A 19,702-nucleotide genomic window follows, 5' to 3' on the forward strand; every position below is an offset into this window, starting at 1 on the left:
CTCTACTACACACTTTTTTCCGCAACTTGCAAAAAAACTAAAATCACCATACAAAGATACCTTGTTGGAAAATTTCAGAACAATTAAAGAGAAATGGAAAGTGAACAATTCCAAAATGAAAGTATTTAATATTAAAACAAATAAGGTAAACCTCTTTAAATTAGGGATTTAAATTTCAAGTATTCCCCTTGATAGTCCTTTGGAAATGTTAACGATCAATTATCTTTTAATCATTTAAAAAATGTGAACGTTTTCCATTTCAGAAAATTATGCTAAATATGTTTTTTTCCCCTAAATGACACGGATCATATTGAACAGGACAACTGAACATATTCATATTTTGGACTCTGTCCAGTTTTCTTGTTCTTATTGAGAAAAATAAGCATTTAAACGTGGTCAGGTGTCAGCTGGGAGAAACACAGTGCTCGTGGAGACCTGTCACTCAGCTGCAGCCCCCAGCTGAGTGTCTCTGCTGTGTGCAGTCAGCTGATTCTGAAACATGCTTTAAACTTAAAACACCCTCCACTCAGTGTGTGACGAGAGAGCAGCTCAAGAGACATAATGATGTGGAACAAGCGGAGTGAAATGCAGATAGTGGCTTCTACTTAAAAAAAATATCCTGATACAAATTTTGTTGAATCAATTTTAATCCACCCTTATTTGTATCGATTTTTTACCATCTTGCAATATATATATCCTTACATGCCTAATCATAACACATTTTATTGCATGGTGTCTAAAGACTGAACTACCTAGGCATATTATTGGCATAGTTAAACCCCAAAATGTATAGGGTAAACACTGTTTTTGAATACAGTCTGATGTAAAAGACACATTTTATTTAATCAAGCTCCAAATGGGTGAGGCTGTCCTTATAGGGCAAAACATTGCCAAAGAGAGGTTCCTGTGGTATTTTTTGATTGACATCTTATCTGACTGAACTTGATATGTCCTGGTGAAGTTTTCCTCCAGCCTGTTTGTCTAACAATTTGAAAAACACACACTACACACTATTGGAAAGCTCTGTCTGACACCAGTCTGTTGGGCTTTATCCATTAGTATAACCCAGATGTTGCTCTCTATTAGATTAATGTGGTCCTCAGTGAAAGATGATTGTTGATTAATACATTTTCTCCTGTGATACCGAAGCGGCAGCTTCCAGACTTGAAATGTGAGGCCATTGTGGAAGTGCCAAAAACTGCAGTTCCATGAGTGTCCACTTGAAGCTTGCTGCAGCAGCATGAGAAACCACCTATTAAAATAAGCCGTTCTTTACAACCCAACTCAACTTCACCTCTGTGTCTTTTGTTAGGTTGACTTAAATTTAGGCTGAGTCGGCATTTCCAAGATGGCGACTATCATAGATAAGCTTCAGAATAGCGCTTCAAAAACCAATGGGTGACGTCATAGAGAGTAGATCCATGTGTTATACAGTCTTTAGTGTTACCTGATACCTACAATAAGGTTAAATGGTTTATCGAAGATTATGTTTTGACAAGTGGAGATTGGAACTTGTTTTATTCCATAGTTTACCCAGTATTAAGGTTAGCTAATATATTATTAAATATAAATGTCACCCTTTTTGAGCTGTTAGTTTTAGTTTTATGTTGTTTTGTCCATGGGTCATATCGCTGCTGTTAACTTACACACTAACACAACATTATATTGGTAGATAGGACTTCTGTTGCAGTTATTATTGTCTTAAAAATAGCAATGCCCTTTAACAAATCTATGCAGAGTTAAAATATAAAACCTTTAAGGTATGATGTTTTTCTACTGCTAAACTCCTCAGCAGTCAAACAGTATAATTAGCAAGTCAACAGCAAGGCTAGCAGCTATGTGAAGCTGTTGGCTAAGGCACATTGTTGATTTAGGCTAACTACAACGAGCTAATATGCTAACAATACCAGTATTATCAAGTTGATGTATAATGTAAACAGTGCCCACGTTTGATTGTTAGCAAGCTAACATTTGCTTATTATCACTAAAAACAATGTAGCTCTGGCTAATGGCGATAATTAATAAGTGTACCAATTAATGAGTTAGTTTATATGAAAAATTGCAACATCTCCTTGATAAATTATGAAAAGTCAGTTCTTTTTTAACAAATTTGGAAATATAAAGACTAGCATGTTGTTAGCATGGCTATAAACCGTGTGGACAGGCTATTGCTATTGCTAAGTCTGTATTGCGCTGTGAAGCTTTTATTTTGGTATTTTCACTTGGCAGCAGTGGGAATTTGCCTATCAGCTAAATATTTAGGATCGCGGAGCAAAATTTAACATTTAGATTTGTATTTAATATTTATATTTATATTTACCATTTAGATTTAACGTTCAACATTTAGATTTACATTTAATATTTATATTTGTATTTAGCATTTTGATGTATATTTAACAATTAGATATATATTTCACATTTATATTTATATTTAGCATTTAGATTTAACAATGATTTCAACTTAATATATTTTTCACAACTGAATTAAATGTGAAGATCAAAAATAGTCCCCTAAATGTGGTAAAAAAGTGACTTTTAAAAATTCACTCTACATTTGTATTTATTATACTGTTTATGTGTAATTTAAACTAAAGAGTCAAATCATCTAGCATCCTGCAACTCTTATAAGGCTCCCACTTAACTTTTGACAATGTTTTGCTGTAGGCCAAACCAATGAAGGTGTATCATCTTTTGTAAAATAGAAAAAGTTTTAATTGGTACATAGAAACTCACTAGGACGTGTTTCTTCTTATGGCTTACATAACAACAACTGAAAAACAGAAACAGAACGGATTTCACGTTCTAATACAAAACGGGATTGCTCTGTGAAAATCACTGTTGACATACTCGCCCCCAAATGCTTGTTTTCTAGATTAAGCCTTTTTTTGGAAGAATGTTTTTCTACTTGAGCTGAATTACAATCGCTGTGAGAGCCCCTCTGTATGTGTGTGTGTGTGTGTTGTGTGTGTGTATGTGTGTGTCTAGCACTTCAGGGCTAAGCTGTCTTATAGTCCCAGTTTGACACAATGCTGGCAGAAGCTATTCTAATTAGGTTTGTGATATGCATGTTTATGTTTATGTCTGTTTCCTTCCTCCAACTTCATTTTTTTGGTTTCTGTGGGTTTGTCTTTGTCAAGATCCAGCTTGTGTGTGTGTGTGTGTGTGTGTGTGTGTGTGTGTGTCTATGAATAGGGAAACACTTTTGTGTCACACTAATAAGTGTTGACTGAATTTGCTCATCCCCCCCAAAGACTGCTCTGTGTAAACTGACCTAATGTAATAAATCATGAAATTAGTCTTTTTAATTGGTATTGTTTGATAGGATGAGTACCATGTGTTTCAATTACCCCCCTCATTTTCCAATTAAGCACTGTGCACATTCTCCCTAGTGGGACTGTCACAGGGAACAATGAACTGGTAGATTTAAAGAAGTTAGTCGCTGTCAAAGCTTCTTGGAACTAGTAAACAGTTTTCTTCTTAATTAGCATTCTTTTTTAGTATCTGCTGATCACATCCTTTGTCTTGGCTGCAGCAAACACGAATACAACTGGTAAGAAGTTCTTTGACTGGTATCAGGTAACTCTTATCATACTAACAATAAACACAACTTTATCATCTATCAATAAATAAAATAAGACACAAAAATAGGTAAACAGCAAGTACAATCATTAAATAATAATAATAATAATAATAATAATAATAATAGTAATAGTAATAGTAATATTTAATAAATAAGAAATTGAGGAGTGTATAAAAATGTTAGAAAAAACAACAAAAGCAAAAACAAAAAAAAAAACGAACAAAAGGCACATACATATTTAATATTGATAATAACATTTGAGCATAAAAATGTGACAATAACTCAAGAATGACTCAAATGAGGAATTAAATTTGAATGGGATTGCAGATGTAGATTGACAATCATTGTAATAAGACGCATCCAGGAGAACAGACTTTGTAGAGATGGATTATAATTTTCCCAAGTAAGTTTAGATTAGCTTCTAATCACCTGAGTATAAAAACATTTAGAATGAGTCTTTTGTATCTACATAAGGACAAGTCTCCCTTTCCTCAGGGGCGGCTATCTTGCACTGGAATGTTTCTACAGTAGCACAGAATGGACAAATACATTTTTTTATTGTGTGAGTGGCCGTGCAAAATGCGCCTGTTGGAAGATGATGAACAAGATAGTGCTTGTTGTGAGAATAAGAATTTGTATTGATAAATGTCTTTGATGGTAAAGACTTGACAAATGGATGATCATACTTATCATGCATCACAGGAGCTTCTTGTCATCAAAGGCCACCATTGCTTCACTGATGGGAGGGATGAGCAAAAGAGCGCTTCTGTCTAGAATCTGTCTGCTAGATATTACTAGGTATTCAGATTTTTATACACTTTATATTTAAAACTTACAAGGTAAATAATTTTTTCATTCCTTTGCACTGAAAAATTCACACAATAAACAATATAAACTTAATTTTCACTTAAAAATCAGAGCTATCATTCAGGATACATCATTAATTTGAACTTAAAACCTACCATAACATGATCATTCACACATTGGAGGATAATTTATTAATTTTTTTAGGTATAAATTATATATTTAACTCAACTCAACTCAACTCAACTTAAAAAATAATAAAAACATGCAGCCCAAAGTGCTTCACAGCATAACAGAGAGACAGAAAACAACAGCAATGGTAAAATTATAAAAGGCATGATTATAAATGAAATATTTAAAAAATGAAATAAAACCAATACAGTAAAATTAATAAAATAAGTAATACTGGAAAGAAAAGTTAAAAAAAAGGTAACGTTAACAAGATCAGATGAATACAAGAATTAAATAGATAAATAAATAATTAAATAAGGTAAATATATGTTAAAGCAATGACTCAAATAATAATGGTTAAAATAATAATACAAATATAATATAATATTTACCAGATATCCCTGTGATCATTTTGATCTTGTATGCTCAACTTATTTATCTTGTGCATTATATAATGAAATTGTGGGGACTAGTTATTACCTCTGTGTTTTTTGTTTCCCTCTCCAAACTTACACAGTACAGGTTTTTCACTCTAGGTTCCCAGCGTGGGATGCTAAAAAATTTACAGAATCTGAAAATATTTCACACTTAATTCAGCACACCTGTGATAACAGCATCCACACCACCTGGCTCTGCTCACTGGTGAATCACCTCTGGCGACTAATCATTGAAAAACTGCATCCCACCGTCCTGTCACTCATATCCTCTATCAGCTTAGATAACACACCTAACCATTACTCATCGGCTCTCTCAGTTATTCTCTAATTAAAAAAATAAACAAACAGGAAATCAGGAAACTAACCGATGAACAGTTGAAAGAAAGCTTCTAGAGATTTTATAACTTAACAGTCATCTTTCATTTATGTGAGTCTGTGTGGGAGTGTGAGGGGGATGAGTCATAATCAGTTTAACGAGGTAATGTTTGTGTGTGTGCCTGTGCAGCATGATGTCACAGAACTGAAGCTCTGTGTCATCAAGATCTTGGTGACCTGGAGGAAATCCTAATGAGGATAACCAGGGTGATTAGGCTTGTTAAAATTCTCAAGGTTGAGAAGCTGAAAACAACCACAACAGGAACCTTAGATTAGTCTTTGGAAACAAGTCTCCCAAATAACACCTCAGATCTTTGAAACTTAAGTCTGGGCATGCAGGATTATGAAAGGATGACATACTTTACAAGCAAGCAAATAAATGGATGCATCTTGAAACTGATCTGGATCAGGACCAGATTTGTGTTGTTGTAGGTACTTTCACAGAAAACAATAAGCAAATAAATTGATAAGTATAAGGTATAAAAGTTATATTAGTGCTGTGCAGTTGTTGTCCAGTCAACAAATCTCACGTTTTGTTCTATTTGGTTAAAATCAAAGAATGACAAGCCATGTACAGAATTCATGAAGATTAACTAAACAATCAAAATAAATGCAAAGGTCAAACAAAACAAGCTTACAAAAGTCCAAGAAAGCTAAATCGAAAATGGTCCCAAAGAAAACACAAAGCGCTCACGTTCCGCTTCTTATTTTTTCTGTATATGATGAGGGGCACTCAGTTTTTAGGTGCTGTGGAAATGATTTAATTCCATATAAACCACTTCTAAATTTTTTAAATCATAAGTGGATGCTAAAGAAGCAGTTTTGCTATCAGCTTGGCCATTGTTTACTTCCGCTATCCAAAACCGGAAATCCAGCAAAGCCTGGCCCAGCATACAAGGTTCAAGGTTCAAGGTTCACTTTATTGTCATTCAGTTACATTTAAAAACATGAAGGAACGAAACACATTACTCAGGTCCAGCAGCACACAGAATAGATAATAAGCTAAAAGTAGACCCTACAAATAAAGCAATAAATACATAACCTAAAGCCTATAGCAAGTAAATATAAAAACGTAGTTTAAAACCAGCAAGAAAGTGCAGTAATGTGTGCATGCAGTCACAGCGGTAAAGTGTAGAGAACAGACCTAAAGAGAGTTCACAAGTCTCACAGCTTCTGGAAAGAAGCTACACCTTAGCCTTGTTGTTCTGGCTTTTAGGCTGCGCAGCCTTCTGCCTGAGGGGCGGGGGGTGAACATAATAGATCCAACAGGACAGTCATACTAGATACTACCTTAAAACGCAGAATGCAGTACATACTGCATACTACATTCGTAGTGTAAAACAGCCAGAGACTACATACAGACTAGTTAATGAGCAGCAGGTGTGGACGCCGGTGGACACAGGTGATACTGATGAGGGTAATCAAGACAGAAAAGGACAGGAAGTAAAACTAAAGCAGACACACAGGGATCAAGAAGTACAAAATAAAACAGGGAACACCATAGACTTGACTCACAAGACATGGATCATTAATTAACAACACAAGGAAGACATGAGGATAAATTATAATTAATACAGAAAGGTAGGTACAAAGAAGAACTATACAAGGTAAATATACAAGAAACAGGAAGTAAAATCTGATTAAATTACATAGATTACACTAGTGTTGTAGTACTCCAGACCGGTCTCGAGGGCGCTTATTTCAGGTTTCGGTCTCGTCTCGTAATCGAAAGCATTTTTACTCAGTCTTGTCTCGGTCTCGGACTGGGCGGACTCCGTATCTTGTATCAAGACCAGTCGAGACCACCACTGATGCACTCTGTGTCCCTGTCATTACTTTGATAAGAGAAAAAACGAAACTTAAGGAGTCAAAAGAAAGGCAACAAAGACAAAACCAAACCTTGTTTGTTGCTGTGAATAGCATTCAAAGGAAACTTAAATAAGATAAACAGCAGTCTTTTATTTCATTAACTCTTCATAATAGCTTTTCATTGATATGGTCTTGGTCTTGTCTCTGTCTTGCCCTGCCTTGGTCTTGGTCTTGACTCGGTCACGATCACTAAACGTCTTTGTCTTGTCTTTGTCTCAGTGCACTCTGCTCTCGGATAATGTCTTGGTCTCGGTTAATGGGGTCTTGACTACAACACTAGAAAACACTAACTAAACAAAAGCAACTTATGACAAGTTTGAGTCTGTTCAAGTCCAAGTTGCCAATGAGTGATCTGTTTTTGGTCCTAGTTGAGTCTCCAAGACCTCAGTTGTCCATGGAAATGTCCAAGTCCTCAAGAAATCAGACTATGCAGTTATTTTTATTTATTCACTCACTCGTTTTTTTTTCCTGCTTGTTTGCAAGCTACATTTGAAGTCATTCTCCACCTGTTATTACTCTGACAAAGATAGATGCTTACAAAGGAGAGTGTGCATCCCAACTAAAGGAACTAGACGTGGACATTGTAAGGATGCCAAAACTCAAGGACTGCTGTAAAATACATGTGCCTGTGCTACATAATTAAACATTTGACCTCACTGTGCAGCCAAAAAAGAAGTTAACACAATGTGAAATACAGATATCATAACTACAGTGTGACAGATATAAATAGTTGTGTCATTGGTGTAACATGAGTATTAGTTGACACTGCTTCCCTCGTCAGCTGTCTTATTTAGCTGTTTTCTGATAAACTCAGCACATTCAGTCAGCCTGCCGCACCGCAGCTTTTTGATTAATGACACACCGAAGGCAAAATTGATACACACCAAAATAAATAGCAGCCTCAATCGGAAGAGATTGACCTAACCTGAGCGCGTTCACATCGACTTTGACAAGCGAGGTGATCATTCATTTCAGATGAGCAATGACAAAAGAGGAGGAGCAGCATTTTGGGGACACGAGTGGCATGTTTGTCGGGTAAAGACAACAACATTTGAAACAGTATTGAAACTGCTTAGGAAGCTGTTGTACAAGATTTGGCGCACATCATCATATTTACTTAATGTCAAGACATTCACTGGGTTTAATTATAAGCGCTGAAAAGGGCATCAATAAGCAAGGTTGCCCTTTACTGGCATACTTTGGTCATGATGTGTTTGTGTTCTCAATGATTGCTTGTCAGTAGATAACTGTGGGTGAGGCAGGCTTACAACAGCAGCGGGGATAGATATTTAAATGATGAGGAAGATGCGAAAACAGAGAACTCAAACTCATGCATCTTTCGAGAGTCCTCTGTGGAAATGGAATTGAAGTCTGTTGGCTTTTAATCCTGCAGTTCCTTCATTTGGTTTGTTGTTTTTGTCACTATTGTGTATAGTTTGCTTGATTAAAAGTCAGAACACAAACATTAACAAATGCTATTACAGGATTTTAATGGTGCTTGAAATCAGAGTGTAAGTGAAAGTGTCTCAAATCCATGGCTTAAAAATGACACCGGTTGACCCTGAATGCACCATATCAACTGTGTTTAAACCAAATGGAAACTTAAATTTATAACCTCTGTGATAAAACCCGCCTCATGGCATTCCTAAATAAAATGACCAATCCATTCCCTCTTATCTCTGCACTCAGTAAATGTCTCCTATAAGAGCTGCTTCTAATATATGCATTTATGCCAGGAGTAATGCTGTGAAGTCAGAGCCCAGGCTCCTTCACCATCTGTTAGAGAGTATATGATGCAGAGTCACAGTGTTTGACGTGCATATGAACATTGTACTGTGCACCATGTGGCTTCAGCAAAGTTGAGGGTGATGATGATGTTTAATCCCGCTGACCCACTGACACTTCTCCTTTCCACGTGTCCTTTCCTAGGCAATCCACTCGGTTGCCTGGCACCATGAGGGGAAGCAGTTCATTTGCAGTCACTCAGACGGGACTCTGACCATATGGAACGTCAGAGGGACGGGCAAGCCCATACAGACAATCACCCCGCATGGTAAGGAGGCGGAAACACACTCATTCACAGACTGCATACACCCTGTATGACATGTAGGGTTCAAATACTGTTGGCACATTATTCTGAAGTCATGAGTACTGAAAGGAATAAGTACGTCTTAGTAGGGTAGCAAAATCTGGGAATTTTCAAAATTGGAAACTTTCTATGGGAATTAACAGGAATAAACCAGGAATTTACTAGATTGAAGGTTGGCTCTTAGAAGGGAACGTAAATAAAGTTGGGGAAAATATATTTTAGCATAATCCTGACTAAAACAACCAGATTTCATGCAAGTACAGTTGAATATCTATGCTATTCCTCCATCACATGCACATAGCACACTGCTTACTGCAGGGCTATTGAGACCATGCCCCCTACATGCACTGTGCATTCCTCCATCACATGCACAGATGATTTCTAGAATCCTGCAGAGGCTAGGCTTGAGAAGCTTGAGGGAAGATGCTTTTTTATTTGCATGTTGAATGGGACTTTTTTGGAGGGAGAGCGGCTCTTTTCATTTAACATTTTGAATGGGACTCTGTTGGGATTGCATTTTTGTTAATTTTTGAATGGGTTGGGTCGGGGGGGATGAGTAATATTTAACTCAACATTCATGTTTTTGTTCTTCAATGAAAGAATTGATTGCTCAATCAAATATTTAACACTTGATAAAGTTCTACTTACAAATAAATCAGTTTTAATTGTGTTATTTTGGATGGATGTCTGCTTATAACAAAACAAATATTTATGCTTGTATATGACACCTTTCCATTAAACTACCATCAATTCCCAGTTAATTCCCATTAATTCCAATAATTCCCATAGAAAGTTTCCAATTTGGAATATTTCCAAAATTCCCCAGCTTAACTTCCCATGGAAATTTACCGGAAACTTTCCAGAAATTTTCCTACCCTTTGCAACCCTATGTCTTAGTACTCAGACTGATGATGGAGGTACACATATAGCACTTAATAGCATTAAACACACAGATGCATGATGGTCTGTCTTTGCAATACAGTTGCAGTATCTTTACAAGTATACTGTCATTTTTATGTTATTAAAAGTAGACTAAACTTAAAGCCTGTGCTATAGGTAAGGTAGATGTTAAATTAAACCCCAGGCCTGACTTTTCACCAAGCATTAAGCATTCAAATTTGTGAAAAAAAAAGTGACACCATTTCTTTACTATGAAAATGATCAAGTTTGGTCACCTTATTTACCAGCTTCCAAATCTTAATCCACCATGAGCAAAGCACTTTGCAGTATTTAGCAAGTTACAGTAGCAAGGAAAAACTTTGTTTAACAGTCAGAGACCTCTAGCAGAACTAGACTCTTCTTAGACAGCCATCTGCTGTGACCATGTAGGGCTTGGAAAGGAGAATAGAGGGAGATGCAGAAAGAAAGACAAAGTGATAGACAACAATAACAACAACAACAGCTCATACAGATGTATGATCAAGTATTGGGAGTGTTTTCAGGAACAGAAAATTCATTATAATAGACTGATCTTGATATTTATGGCAATGTAATTACATTTAATTTTAAGGACAAATAATTTAAATTATTGCAGCTGGAGTCAAGTAGATATAAAATTAGCATTAGCATTTTAACAGTGATAATGAAGGTAAGACGAATATGAATAGTTGTAACAGTTGGAGTCAGGCGTCCGGCTGTCTGCAGCAGTGATCCAGAGGAACTTACGTGACAAGGGAGCTCAGTCACTCCTAGAAAGATCCATGATTAGTACTTTAATGACACATTAAGATTTAAATGCGGCAAGCAAACAGAGGAGCGAGAGGGAAAGACAGGAGATCAGTGTCCCAGTTCCCATGACAGTTAAGGCTTATAGCAGCATAACTAAGAGCTGGCAAAAGCCTGAGCTAGGCCAAACTATAAGCTGTATCAAAAATGAAAGTTTTAGGCCTACTCTTAAGAATAGAGAAGGATCTACCTCCCAGATCCTGACTGGTAGATGATTCTAAAGGAGAGGGATCTGATAACTGAAGGTTCTATCTCCCATACTCCCATAGACTGAGTACAGCTACATCAACACAGACATACTCCATTTTTGCTCCTGAGTGAAACAACATTAATTCCCCCTGGGTTTTAATTAAAAAAAAAAAAAAAAACACTTCAGTTTTTCATCCATTTATGTCAGTCACATCACCTGCTCCACACTCATAAAAGTCACTCCTTCTCTAAACATGTCGGCCTCATTTCAGGATTATTGTCAGTTCAATTATGTCCTGCCTCTGTTTACTTTGCTTTGTGTCTGCACGTGCATACATCAGTGCCTCTGCTCTGTTTATACCCTGCACTGAAGCAAAAGTCTGCTCTTTTGAAGATGCATTTTAATCCTACTCTCCACACACACACACACACACACACACACACACACACACACACACAGTAGCAGCACTCTGACAGTTCACCAGATGAAGGGCCTGGAAGAAAAAGACAGAGTGTGTGAGTGCAACAAATGGACAGAGAGAGCATGAGAGTCAGAGAGGGGAACAAAGAAAATGAATTAAATGAAAGGAAAAAAGTTCTAACCAGTTTTGTGTTTAGGGGATTTCACCACACAGGCTTTTTAATTAGTTGTTTCTCCCACTGCTGCATACATAATTAGCTTGGTATTTAATGGGCAATTATGCAAATTCCTTTGACAAGTCAAGGCTTATAAGCCTTTCTCTAATTGTCTTTTTTAGATATCTGTTATTTAGATGTAGTTATTAAAAGTAGTTCTTTATTATACAGACCTGCCTTGTATAACCTGCATTGAGGCTCTCTTTGGCTCTGCAGTAACATCAGCCACTTATCATGCTTTCTTATACTAAAATATGCACAAAAAATCCATCCAAAACATAAGCTAATGAGCAGACAAGCCTCACATGGACCTCAAAAGTATGAAAAGGTGAATTCTGAAAATCAGCCGTTAACATCACTCCTTGTTTGCATGTCTCTGCCCCTGCTTTAGTCTGTCTCCTCTCTGATTAGTGCACTTTTGTTATTGTCTGGCTCCTGTTCATAGCTGCATTTTAAGTGCACCTTCCGGGGAGGGAGAAAAAAAAAAGAAATTAGATGACAGGAGAAACAAGACAAGAGCAGAGGAAAAGAAGGGGAAGGAGGAGGAGGAGGAGGAGGAGGAGGAGGAGGAGGAGGAGGAGGAGGAGGAACAGGAGGAGGAGGAGGAGGAGGAGGAGGGGTGAACCTGCAAACTAAAGAAATTTCTGTTTTGTTCTATTTTTAGGAAAACAGCCCAAGGACGGGAAGAAGCCAGAGCCTTGTAAACCCATTCTGAAAGTGGAGTACAAAACCACAAGAATTGGGTAACATCTCTCTCTCTCTCTTGCACTGACATATACATGCATGCCTGGGCTTTAAATGTTTGCCATGTTTCAAGACAAGAAACACATATAACGTACGTACAGGACAAATCAGCGAAGACCACTTTGTCCACAGGGGGCGCTAAAATCAACACAAACCAAATGGTCCCCTAAGGAGCATTAAGTGCATGTTTCTATAGAACCTGTAATTCAACCTGTCAAAGTTTGTGTTATTGTCACATTAAAATAGTTTTGTGTATTCATTTAGTTCAGTGACTTGCCCGTATCTTCAGTCATGTTCTGATATACAATTTTAACTGACATCCGCAGACCAATCAGAAAAGGGTATTTCCGGTATCCATAGTATGAATCATAAACATTGAAAGACACATCATTTTTTACACCTTTGCCTGTGTGTGTTTGTGTGGTGCAGAGAACCCTTCATAATCCTCTCTGGTGGTCTTTCCTACGACACGGTGGGCCGGCGGCCATGTTTGACCGTAATGCACGGGAAGAGTACTGCAGTGCTGGAGATGGACTATCCTATAGTAGACTTCCTCACACTATGTGAGACACCGTACCCTAATGGTAAGTTTTTGTCTGTTTGTATTTGTGTGCTTGTTGTCATTTTGTACCACTTTTGTAATTCCACACAAACTCACACACACACACACACACACACACACATACATATATACACACACCTTTCTGTTTTGTAATTATGCTTGATAGCTTGCCCCTGTGTTTGTTTGTTTCTGTAATAAATATGAAATTTCCCTAGGGAAGCGGTCCTATTCTAGTTTTATTATCCCACACAGTATATTACATTTTCATCTCTTTGTACACAACCACCATCACTCTAAATGAGATTATTATCTTATTTCCTGTATGCAGGAGTCAACAGCTAAAATAACAGAGTGGAAATGCATTGGATCCTGTGCATTTATAATCCACTATGTAAAATGTGCTGTATTGTTATCTCACATATGTACAGCCCCAGGAAGGATTATTCAGTTATATAACAGTGATGACATCATTTTGTCATGGGCAGTCTGATGTCAGCGCCTGCTGACTTCATCCGGTAATGGACATTATTGGCTCTTTGGATCACACAACCCATGTCGGGCTGATGATGTACACTATAAGAGTGAACATTAACACAATGCGTTTGTGTGTAGAAGAGGCTTATACAATGTGCACATCAATGTGTTTCAATGCGCAAAGAAGAAGGTCTCAGACTGAGGTACTCATGATTACATCCACATGAACAGAAAGTCCATACAGTATGCAGGAAAAACAAATTCTCAACACTGGGATTAGCTGTTTGAAAAATATGCATACACCCTGTTTTTTCAAGGTTTGCAGCTTCTTAACAACCCCTTATGGCCTTCTTTACCAAATAGAATTTTCTATGTAATATCTAATATAAGACCTCTACTGAAAAAGGCCATGTGCTCTGTATTTTGGTCTATTTGAGTTTGTATCTATGGGTCCACCAGCAGTGAAAGCAGCTGTAATAACACTGATACAAAGGTCCCAAATGCCCCAAATGACAAACAGGATGATACTGCACAGTGATCCAAAGTTACATAACAGTTTGTATGAGCATGTGAATCCTTTGTAGACCAGCTCAGAGGAAGTAAATCGAGAAGGACAGGGAGAGGTGTTTTGCCAACAGCCGTCACAGTGTGTCAGCCATAGTGTATCTGATAGGCTTAGATCTGACGCTCTATTATACAATTGTTCTATTGACACAAGTTTTTATAAACACTAACACATTTAACACACGGTTTCTTCAAATGAACATGTCTGAATGGTCTATGTGGGCAGTGTGATGATATTTACAACTCAAACGTGTAGTGCAAATGTACTCTTTGGGTGTGTAGACTTGATGTCTTTCAGTAAAACATTTCATTATGATGGACCCATTAGTAATGTTCTTCTGTGGTGGCATTTAAGAAAGACTAATCAGGCATACGCTATTGATACAATTTCAAGTTAGAGCATCAATGCATATTTACATAGAATTCTGTAAATGATTGATATTTGGCTTATTTTTAACTGTATACCCAGAGCAGGTGTAATAAAACTAACAAAATACAAACTGTTAAAGCTTTCAAACAAAACACATCAAATGCTTTCAAAAAGATTCTATAATATTGAGAACATGCACACTTCAGGTTATTCGGACTATTTGCAAAGTACCACCTGACACACTTAGGGCCTATGTCCACCAATGGTGTTAATTTGCACTGGTAGTGCCTATTTTCTATTTTGATGCAAGACCAATTCTGTTCAGCTTTTCAGCACTCAGCGTCCTTAGTCCAAAAAAGGCACTCAGAGTAACTTGTATTTGTGGCAGCACTCACAACGGTCTCAGATGAAAAGAGTTCCCCCAAAGTTAAGAAAAGGTGGGATTTTCAATTTCCACTTTGTCAAAAACAATTGTGGAAGAGACGCTAATGCTGCTGGTCACTGACAATCCAGTTCTTTTCAGACTAGTTTTTCAGAGGGTGCAATTTCCTGGGCTAGAGCTGCTGCTAACGTCAGGATATGGTACCTTTCACTTATTTTCATTGTTAAAATTCCCTGACTAAAAGCAAATACTGAGGATACAAAGCCACTTAAAGCAGACTCTTATCATTATCAAGGGAATGTGAAGTGTGCCAGACAACTTTTGTAATCCAGCAACAGCAAGTGCTGGTAAGAAGCGATGTGAAATTTAGGTTTTGGGGACTTCCACAAGTTAGTGGACAAAGGCCCTTTCTTTTAAACCATGATTAGATTAGTGTAAATTAGATCAGTCCAAGATTTTGACAGTAATGAATTCAAGGCTTACTTTCATTTAAAAACAGCTGATGTCACTTAAAATGATGGAAGGAAAAGCTTTTGTCAGCAATATATGCAGGTAGATTATTCAGCAGTTTGGTGGCGCTCTGATATTAGTGTAACGTGATCAATATGAAGGTTTAAAGGCTGTTATAACAGAGAATCACCCAAATGTGGAATATGAGGTTCAACTCCCGATACAAATATTTAACCAGAGCAATATCCCCCAAAGTTATGAATCACATAGATTCATATATTTGAAGTGTTAAGTGTTCCTGCCCTCACATCTGCAGGGCACAGATATGTTAATAACATCTGCCATAGAAAAGCTGAGGAATTCCTCCCCTGTGGTTTGCAGATTTCAGGGGAGCTCTCTCAAGGAATAACAGGAGTAGAAAAAAAAATCCAGCATGATGAATGACTTGTCTCGCTCTTTCACCGTGCAGATTTTCAGGAACCTTATGCCGTGGTGGTCCTTCTAGAAAAGGATTTAGTGGTGATCGACCTTGCACAAAATGGGTGCGTATGACTCTATTAAATTACTCTTTATCATCTTTGCTTCTTTTGTTACTGAAATGCAGGCTCAAGTGTCCCAGCTGATCTATTAGAGTTCATTATCTTTATTATTCATAACCTCTACTTTGTATCAGGATATGACCTCCTTTAATAAATCTTATTCTTTAGTGTGTGCAGTTCTGAATGAGACTAACACACTTGGACTGGACAGACAGAGTAATTAAGTTTCGTGTGACTTTGTCTGTGCTCTCATGTGAACAGTTACCCCATATTCGAGAACCCCTATCCTCTGACTATCCACGAGTCTCCTGTGACCTGCTGCGAGTACTTTGCCGACTGCCCTGTGGACCTCATACCTGCACTTTACTCTGTTGGCTCGCGGCAGAAACGACAGGGATACAGCAAAAAGGTAATACATAAGGATTTTGTCATTATTGTGGGTAATGTGTCTGTCTTACTGCTGTGTGAATCTTAAAGAAAATATTTTACTCACCTATACAAATCAGTGGTAACTAATAACACTTTAGATTCAGACCCTTGAGAGGAAAGAAGTTTGTGAAGGTGCACTCACCAGCTCTGCAGCTGTTGCCTCGATAGCAAGACAGGATCTTTTCCCTGTCAGAGATAATTGGGTCCAGAAACCATGTTTGAGAAAACGTATTAGAACTGTATTCTAATTTCAAGTTTGACCCTGGACCCATCTTTTGGAATGTAGGAGGCGGGGATTATGACCTATACTGCAACCACTCAGCAGAGGGAGCTCTAAAGCTTTTGCCTTCACAATCAGTCATCACTCATGGTGTCCATTTTTGATATACAGCATATGCAGGGCCTTAAAGGTAACTATTTATACCTCATCTGCCATTGGCTAGAGACCTCCATTAATTTACAGGCCAAAAATATTTTTTTCACCAGCCAAATACAAAAGCTGTTTGTTCCTCTTCTTGATTGTCTCCTGCCTCTTTGTTTATCCTTTTTGTTTGTGGTGGCTTCACGCCGGTAATGTGTCCCCTCATCTTCCTCAAAATGCTCTTCCTGCCGTGCTTCTTCAATCAAAGGGAATGAATAGAACTCCCGTAGCTGACGTCACGCCGTTCCTGACGTACCAAATCACAACACAAGTACAGCGCGCCGCGAGGGTCAAAATAGCCTGACAGTCGGCAGAAATGGGCGAAAGTATGAAAAAACCTCACATGCAATACAAAGTTTTCCATAGGCCACTGGCAGGTGTGTGTTTTTGTTTCACATGCAAAAAACATGTTTTACCCACCATTGGCGCTTGGCGGGTGTTAATTTTACGCCCTGAGCATATGGTTGGGGTCCAGTAGCTCCTCAGGCTGCTCTAACATCTGTGCCCGCTAACTGTATCACTTCCTGACTCTGAAGACCAGTGTGAGATGAAAACTAACGTTTTTGCCACAGTGTCAACAGGCTGAGGTGATTGGTGTGAAATGCGTGGTCAGGTTTTCCCTGGCGTTACTTTTACTGTTGAGAATTAAACAACATTGTTATGGAGTTTTGACAAATTGTAGTATCAAATATTTAACAGCCATGTAAAAAAAATCAAAGAAGGTACCACTTTGCTTGTTTTGCAAAAATCTTAAACATTTCCATTCCACAAGACTTTGCTGATTTAGCTTTAATTAGGTAATATCTGCAGTAAAATAGATAAACTGAGGAGGCAAGATTTGTGAGAACCCCCTTTGTATAAGCATATTGGAATTGTGTGTTCCAGTCTATTTTTTCCTTAGACTGGAGAAAAAAAAATGGACGTCCGATCGCTCGGCTGGAAGTGAGGCTTCCACAAAAACTGCTCCCCCTGGTGGCTGGATGCAGTGTAGGTCAAAAACTCTGTCTTCCCCATTCATTTGAATGGGGCTGCAGTCAAACTTTAAAAAATAAATACACGTTGTACGAATGTTTCTCACATCCGTATGCTGTGGTGATATGTAGTTAGTATTTGACTGTTTTGTGTTCAAGGCCTCTTTTTTTCTGAAAAGTTTCCTTTTCATTAGTTATTAGAGGTTAAAAAACAGGGTTTTACATCCGGTTTTACTTTGATTGGCAGCTGCCGTAGAGAGAAACTCCGTAGGACTTCGGGACGCTACGCTGTAGGGCGGAGCTTGTTACCATGGAAACAGTTACTCTGGCTGCAGAAAATGTACAAGATGTCTGTGTTCTGGAACGGGATATTTTGGCTTCAAAACTGTTCAATGGGAAAAAGGCAGAGCGACGCTGTCCATTTTATATACAGTGTATGGTGTGAGCATGTTAGTTCATTTACATTATCATTGCTAGAGTTAGCTAAAAGTTGTTGCATCTAGGTACTATTGTGCAGAGCTACTGGGGTGGCTGAAGACTTAAAATCATTTTGTTAGCTTCAATAGTTATGAGATATTGCAGGGACATTTCCATGAAATTATGCAGAAACTACTGAGCTGCAAATGAGCATGACTGTTGCTACAGAAGTAGCTAAGTGTTCCTTGTCATGATTGATTGCAGCCAATTCGGTGTCATTCTATATCAGAAACACAAACGACAGGTTTTTCTTTTGAAACAGACATAAATTATCCATAATTCTCCATCACGGAATAATTCTTGTCACACACCTCCTATCACTGATTAATCATCTATAACAGTATAATAGTATCCTGAGGGCAGAATTTTCCTTCATGTCATTCTGGATGATGCTGTCATTAAAGAGCTGAATGCCTGAATTAGAAATGTAAATGTATCACACTACACTATTCAAACTTTTTATGACACTAAAGAAACAACATGCAGTCAGATTGAACATGTTTCATTAACAGTCTCCTTTGAGCTAAAACGACTGCACACAATCCTCCACTACCTCGCCCCTCCTCTCGCTCTCGTCTCTTTCTCCTGTACCATCTTCCACAGACACCCTGCTCTTAAGGCCATTATGTATGCCCATGTTCTTCTCCCTGTCGCCTTGTTCTAGCTTTCTGTCGGAAATGTCAGCATGTACTGACCCAAACTGGCTGCCTAGCTGCTGCTCTTTTTTCTGCCTCAAATAAAGGCCTGGCTGAGCTGCAGGAGGGCATTCTCACATAAAGATCACCATGAGTCATCCTGGTGACCTTTGTATGTGTCAACGTGTTCAAAGCCAAACCCCCCACCAACTCACACACAGACATTCACTGAGGTGCATAATGTGTAATTGCGAGACACACAGAGAGACTTGCTCAAAGAATCCTTCCTGCTTTCCTTTGCACACTCACACATGTACATAAATCATGTTGTCTATTACTGAAACCAATGTTGATATTGACATGCTGTCCTTCTGCTTGCACTCTCTCCCTTTGCTCTAACGCTGTGTGTTTCTGCTGTTTATCCAGGAGTGGCCTATTAGTGGTGGAAACTGGGGTCAAGGCACACAAAGCTACCCAGAGATCATCATCACTGGGTAAGACGATGCTGATTTCATTAGCATTAGAATTAATGTCTCGCTACGCCTCAATAACTCTCGCCTCTCCTGCACAGTCAGGTCACCACAGCAGAGGAGCTCGTCTTAACACATTTACTGTAGCTCTTTATGTATTCCGCTCGTGTGCACTTTGCACCGTTTTGATGTTTATTATCCCGCGCTAAGCTGCCAACAAGGGGAGAAAGGGCGTTTTTAACAGAACACACGCACTGAACAATGTGACATTGAGGTATGGGTTTGGCAGCAGGAGGCTCTGGCTCCTCTTTTCTGCTTTCTTCCTCTCCCCTCACCCCC

The 19,702-nt window shown here is 38.2% G+C and overlaps 1 protein-coding gene across 4 annotated transcripts in view; it reads left to right on the plus strand.

Annotated features, from left to right (window-relative positions):
• stxbp5a (syntaxin binding protein 5a (tomosyn)) overlaps positions 1 to 19,702 on the plus strand; it is a 143,940-nt gene that overhangs the window by 93,897 nt on the left and 30,341 nt on the right. For all 4 annotated transcript variants that reach the window (XM_034699843.1, XM_034699844.1, XM_034699845.1 and 1 more), the window contains 6 exons: positions 9,166 to 9,289; positions 12,540 to 12,618; positions 13,049 to 13,203; positions 15,891 to 15,963; positions 16,222 to 16,369; positions 19,320 to 19,387. In XM_034699843.1, coding sequence (XP_034555734.1) covers positions 9,166 to 9,289; positions 12,540 to 12,618; positions 13,049 to 13,203; positions 15,891 to 15,963; positions 16,222 to 16,369; positions 19,320 to 19,387 — 647 coding nt within the window. The remainder of the gene's footprint in view (positions 1 to 9,165; positions 9,290 to 12,539; positions 12,619 to 13,048; positions 13,204 to 15,890; positions 15,964 to 16,221; positions 16,370 to 19,319; positions 19,388 to 19,702) is intronic.

This window comes from Notolabrus celidotus, chromosome 13, assembly GCF_009762535.1.
Source record: "Notolabrus celidotus isolate fNotCel1 chromosome 13, fNotCel1.pri, whole genome shotgun sequence".
Classification (NCBI taxonomy): Eukaryota; Metazoa; Chordata; class Actinopteri; order Labriformes; family Labridae; genus Notolabrus; species Notolabrus celidotus.